The sequence below is a fragment of the Anomaloglossus baeobatrachus genome, chromosome 11, assembly GCF_048569485.1.
Source record: "Anomaloglossus baeobatrachus isolate aAnoBae1 chromosome 11, aAnoBae1.hap1, whole genome shotgun sequence".
NCBI classification, from domain to species: Eukaryota; Metazoa; Chordata; class Amphibia; order Anura; family Aromobatidae; genus Anomaloglossus; species Anomaloglossus baeobatrachus.
The window spans coordinates 160,442,702-160,448,007 of record NC_134363.1 but is presented as its reverse complement, the minus strand read 5'-3'; the positions used below and the strand labels follow the sequence as shown (position 1 = coordinate 160,448,007).

The 5,306-nt window shown below is 39.6% G+C and overlaps 1 protein-coding gene across 1 annotated transcript; it reads left to right on the top strand.

The window, feature by feature from the left end:
* Window positions 1–318: 318 nt before the first annotated feature.
* LOC142255892 (general transcription factor II-I repeat domain-containing protein 2-like) lies at window positions 319–2,154 on the top strand. The gene has a single exon (XM_075327338.1). The coding sequence runs from the start codon at window positions 319–321 to the stop codon at window positions 2,152–2,154; it is 1,836 nt and encodes a 611-aa protein (XP_075183453.1).
* The last annotated feature ends 3,152 nt before the right edge of the window (window positions 2,155–5,306 follow it).

The following is a 5,306-nucleotide window of genomic DNA, read 5'->3' as shown; positions in this document are numbered from 1 at the left end:
ACAGAACAAAGCGACAAATGAGCAAAACAGCACCCTCATGTATTAGTGATCACATACGTGTACTACGTTTTTTTCCCATTGAAGTGAATGTGCTGCTGTAATGTGCAGCCACTAACAAATGTACTAGGCTGCTGTGGTCTGCCCATACAGTGCTTAGTCCTGGCAGCTGCTGGAGCACTGAAGCTGGGGCACCAGACTATATATAAGGACAGAGTCTCAATATTTCTATATGGGCAGTAGACTATGCATTTCTAAGGGGGAAGGACCGAGATGCTAACAGACATTTTTCAATTCACAGAGAACCCCTTCAAATCATAAATGGCATCTGCAATGTCATCAAAAAAGCACAAGATTGCTGATGAAAAACGAATATTTCAGGACAAGTGGGAACAGCTATATTTTGTCACAGAGGTTGGAGCGAAAGTCCAGTGTTTGATTTGTTTTCAATTTATCGCAGTGCTTAAGGACTACAATGTGCGACGACATTACATGACGCACCACGGAGAACAGTATGAAGCACTGTCTGGCAAACTACGAGATGAAAAGGTTCAGCAGCTGAAAGCATCACTTAAAAAACAGCGAAACCTTTTCTCAAGTATTAACAAGGCAAGCGAAACTTCGGTGAAAGCAAGTTTCGTCCTCAGTAACATGATAGCAAAATATTCACGACCATTTACTGAGGGTCAGTTCATTAAAGACTGTTTTGTAAAGGCAAGTGAAATTTTGTGTCCAGACAAAACAAAACTATTCGAAGGCATAAGCTTGTCCGCGAATACTGTTGCTAGTAGAATCACTGAATCTGCTAGTAACATTCATCAGCAACTCATTACAGCAGCACAAAGTTTTGAAGCATTTTCCATAGCACTTGACGAGAGTACTGGTGTAACGGATACAGCATACTGTGCTGTGTTCATTCGTGGGGTTGATGAAAACTTAAACATAATTGAGGAATTTTTAGACTTATTACCTATGAAAGGCACAACAACTGGTCGTGACATTTTTAAAGAACTTGAAGATTGTATCAATACAGCAGGACTGCCATGGGATAAACTTGTGTCTGTGGTAACCGACGGTGCACCAGCAATGTGTTCTGAAAACATCGGTGTTGTGGGATTATTGAAAGCAAAACGAAACCAGCTTTCTTTGTCGGGTCCTTTCAGCGCAATACACTGCATTCTGCATCAAGAAGCGCTGTGTGGAAAAAGTGTACAACTGAAAGAAGTGATGGACTTTGTGGTTAAGACAGTGAATTTTATACGGGCAAGAGGTCTTAATCATAGGCAGTTTACTTCATTCTTGTCTGATATGGACACCGAATATGGAGACTTGCTGTATCATACTGAAGTCAGATGGCTGAGCCGCGGAAGAGTGTTGAAAAGATTTTTTTCCTTAAGAGAGGAGATAGCGCTTTTTATGGCACTGAAAGATAATGATGTCTTCCAACTTTCTGACCCAGCTTTTCTATCTGATTTAGCGTTTCTAACTGATGTCACAGAACATCTCAATGAACTCAACTTGAAGCTCCAAGGCCAAAAGCACATAATTACAATAATGTTTGACAGTGTCAAAGCATTCAAATGTAAGTTGTCTTTGTGGGCCAAACAGTTGCAGTCTGGCAATTTGGCTCATTTCTCAGCTATGCAGTCACTGGTACAAACTACACCGGATCGTTTGAAAATGTACTCCGATATAATTTTACAACTACTACAGGAGTTCAATCGACGTTTTCATGATTTCCAGGATCTTGAAACTGAATTTGCACTCTTTGCCACACCATTTGCAGTGGATGTTTCTTGTGTTTCAGAAGATCTGCAGATGGAGCTTGTTGACTTGCAGTGTGACACTGTTCTGAAACAGAAGTATATGGACATTGGTGTTCCAGATTTCTATAAGTTTGTTTCACAAGAAAAGTTTCCAAAACTTGTTAAAGCTGCTGCCAGGATCATGGCCATGTTTGGCAGTACATATGTATGCGAACAGTTTTTCTCCTCAATGAAGCTTAACAAATCAGCATTACGGTCAAGACTTACAGATGAGCATCTTCGTGCAACATTGCGATTGGCTACTGCACATGATTTCAAACCCCAAGTTGACATGCTTGTATCTGGCAAACGCAGTCAATTGAGCAGCCAGACTGGAGTTTGTCACACTTGAACTTGAAAACTGTATTGTTAAAAAAAATGAGCAGGTGGAAAACACCTGAAAATTTCCATTACGTTCAAACTTAGCAGTGTTGTTATACTAATGTAGCATTGTTATAATAGTTGAAATAATTGATTAACAATTATATTGTATTGTATTAAATTTGAAAGGAATGCGGCCCTCTGCCTTAAATTTTTTTTATATGCGGCCCACTTACTCTGACGAGTTTGAGACCCCTGCTCTAGTGCCTTAAAGTTGGCCATCCTCAGCCACTCTAGTTTTCTTAATGAATCCTTCCCCCATCTCCCAATGCCTGAGCAATAAGGTTCCTCTGTTCCTATAATATGCTAAGGTGTAGCTCATTTTAGCATTGACCCAGCTGGTTTCTTTTCCATGACCTTCTGCCTGTTACAAGTGTAGACAAGCTCCAGGAGCCTTCACCTTCTGCATGTTTGCATGTTTGTTACTCAATCTGTTGTCTTGATACTGTAAAGATATACAAAAGCAAATAAGAGGCTAAAATGTATCTTTTATTCCTAATGCTAGATTAGGTTGTGAGTAACCCAAAGCTCCTCGGTTATAGTAGCCGAACAAGCCTATAGAAATTGAGAATGAAATTATCTAAAAAACACAACAAAACAAACAAAAATATTGAGAGTGGTTATTTAACCCAGAGTTGGACAGTGGTCCAATATGTGAGCACACAAAAAAATAATGAAAAAAGTCAATATAAACAACCAAAATACTATATCATGGTTCTATACAATAGAACCCACAGTATTCACAGGTACTATAGATGAGAAAATAGGAACGATCTCACCCATTCTTTGCAGCTTGGGGTACATCAAAGCCTCCTCTGTATGGGTCTTTTCGTTTTCAAACTGTCACTGACCCTATAAATCCCTAAGAGAACTAACTTCGTCTGTTACCCCAATAGCTTACGTCCTGACAAGATCAGACCACATCTAACCCTCTCTTGGAACCCCTATAACATTCCCAGCCTCATCCCAACGCGTTTCATCATAATCAGATCATCAGGGGACTCCGGTGTTTCAATAGAGGTAGGAGGTCCTGTGCCCAAGCTCCCAGAATACACTATGGGATAGTGGGTGAGATTGTTCCTATTTTCTCATCTATAGTACCTGTGAATACTGTGGGTTCTATTGTATAGGACCATGATACAGTATTTTGGTTGTTTATATTGATTTTTTTTTTATTATTTTTTTTTGTGTGCTCACATATTGGACCACTGTCCAACTCTGGGTTAAATAACCATACTCAATATTTTTGCTTGTTTTGTTGTGGTTTTTTTTTTAATAATTTCGTTCTATATTTCTATAGGCTTGCTCGGCTACTATAACCGAGGAGCCTGGGGTTAGTCACTACCTAATCTAAATTTTTATGAGCATTAGGAATAAAAGTTACATTTTAGCCTCTTATCATTTGCTTATATATCTAATATATAAAGCTGAATGTGTGTATGTGTGTGTGTGTGTGTGTGTGTGTGTGTGTGTGTGTGTGTATGTCCGGGATTGGCATCTGCACCGTCGCAGCTACAGCCACAAAATTTTGCACACTCACACTTCTGGACCCTGAGAGCGTCATAGGCTATGTTTTGAGGGGAAATTTTAACCCCATGCTTTACAGTTATTCGCCAGAAAACCTGCCTCCATTAAAGCGAATGGAGCTGGGAGCCACAGTGCAGCCAGAACTTCAGAAGAATGCGCAGCCATGCCCTTATATGGAATGTTGGCATGTCACAATGCAGCCAGGGAAAGAGACAGACGCAGACAGGGAAAGAGGCAGACACAGACAGGGTAAGAAACAGACATAGACAGGGTAAGAGACAGACACAAAGAGACAGACACAGACAAAGAGACAGACAGGGAAAGAGACAGACAAAGACAGGTCAAGAGACAGAAAAAGAGACAGACACAGGGAAAGTGACAGAGGGAAAGAGGGAAAGAGACAGACATGGAAAGACAGGGAAAGAGACAGACAGGGAAAGAGATTGAGACAGACGGAGAAAGAGAGAGAGACAGAGACAGAAAGATATACAGAGGGGGAGACAGACAGAGAATGAAAGAGAAACAGAGAGACGGTTACTATCCCGGGCAGCAGTTATTAACCCTGGCGAAGCCGGGTAGTACAGCTAGTATACTTATATAAGTGGCTTGGCTTCCCTCTACTTTGAGGACTACTGTTTGATTGATACTGTAAAGAGAAACATCTATACATACTCACACCATTCATTCCTGATGGAAACTACTCCGAGAATAGTCTTTTGAACTCTGGGTGTTTATGACAGAACCTCCTTGTGTTGGTTAAAGGTGAAGAACTCGACACCCCTTATTTTGGTGCAGCCTAAAATTTCAGGCATAGTTCATGTTTGCAAAGTTCCCATCTGTAATTACATTTTCATAAATGTTCTTTTATTGTCTTCACTGCTTATGCAAAAGTCTGGGAAACACCGGCATAAATTCATTTTTATCATTATATTGATCCTTTTTTTTTTCTTTTCCGGCAGTTACTGTATTGCCATAATGCTACTTATTTTTGGAACTTACTGTTGAGTTATGTAAGATCTTACCAGCAGCTGAGACTCTATCAGTATATGCCGTTCATATCTCCTACATTATACAAACTATCCATTAAAATGCCACTGAAAATGTCTTATGGTTCTTCCCATTACCACTTAAAGATTTCAGAAGATGAATAATTATTTCTGCGAAGATAAAACCGATAAGTAAATATATTGTAACGTCACTGCTAACCATTTATATTCAGTGTCCTGTAAGTGTCTTAGATTAATGTCGCTGTTAGTAATTATTATGTTTTCACAAAGAAGAAAATCGACAATTTTAGAATTGGGTAATTGGTCAATACCTATAGTATAAGTTCCTGTAGGTGGTTCCTTGTGCTATATATATATATATATATATATATATATATATATATATATATATATATAGCGCCGCCGAAGGACACCAGAAACCAAATTGTTGCTCTGCACCAGACTGGGAAGACTGAATCTGCATTAGGCAAGCAACTTGGTGTGATGAAATCAACTGTGGGAGCAATAATAAGTAAATCAAAGACATAAAAGAGCACTGATGTTCTCCCTCGATCTGGGGCTCCATGATCTCACCCCGTGGGGTCAAAAT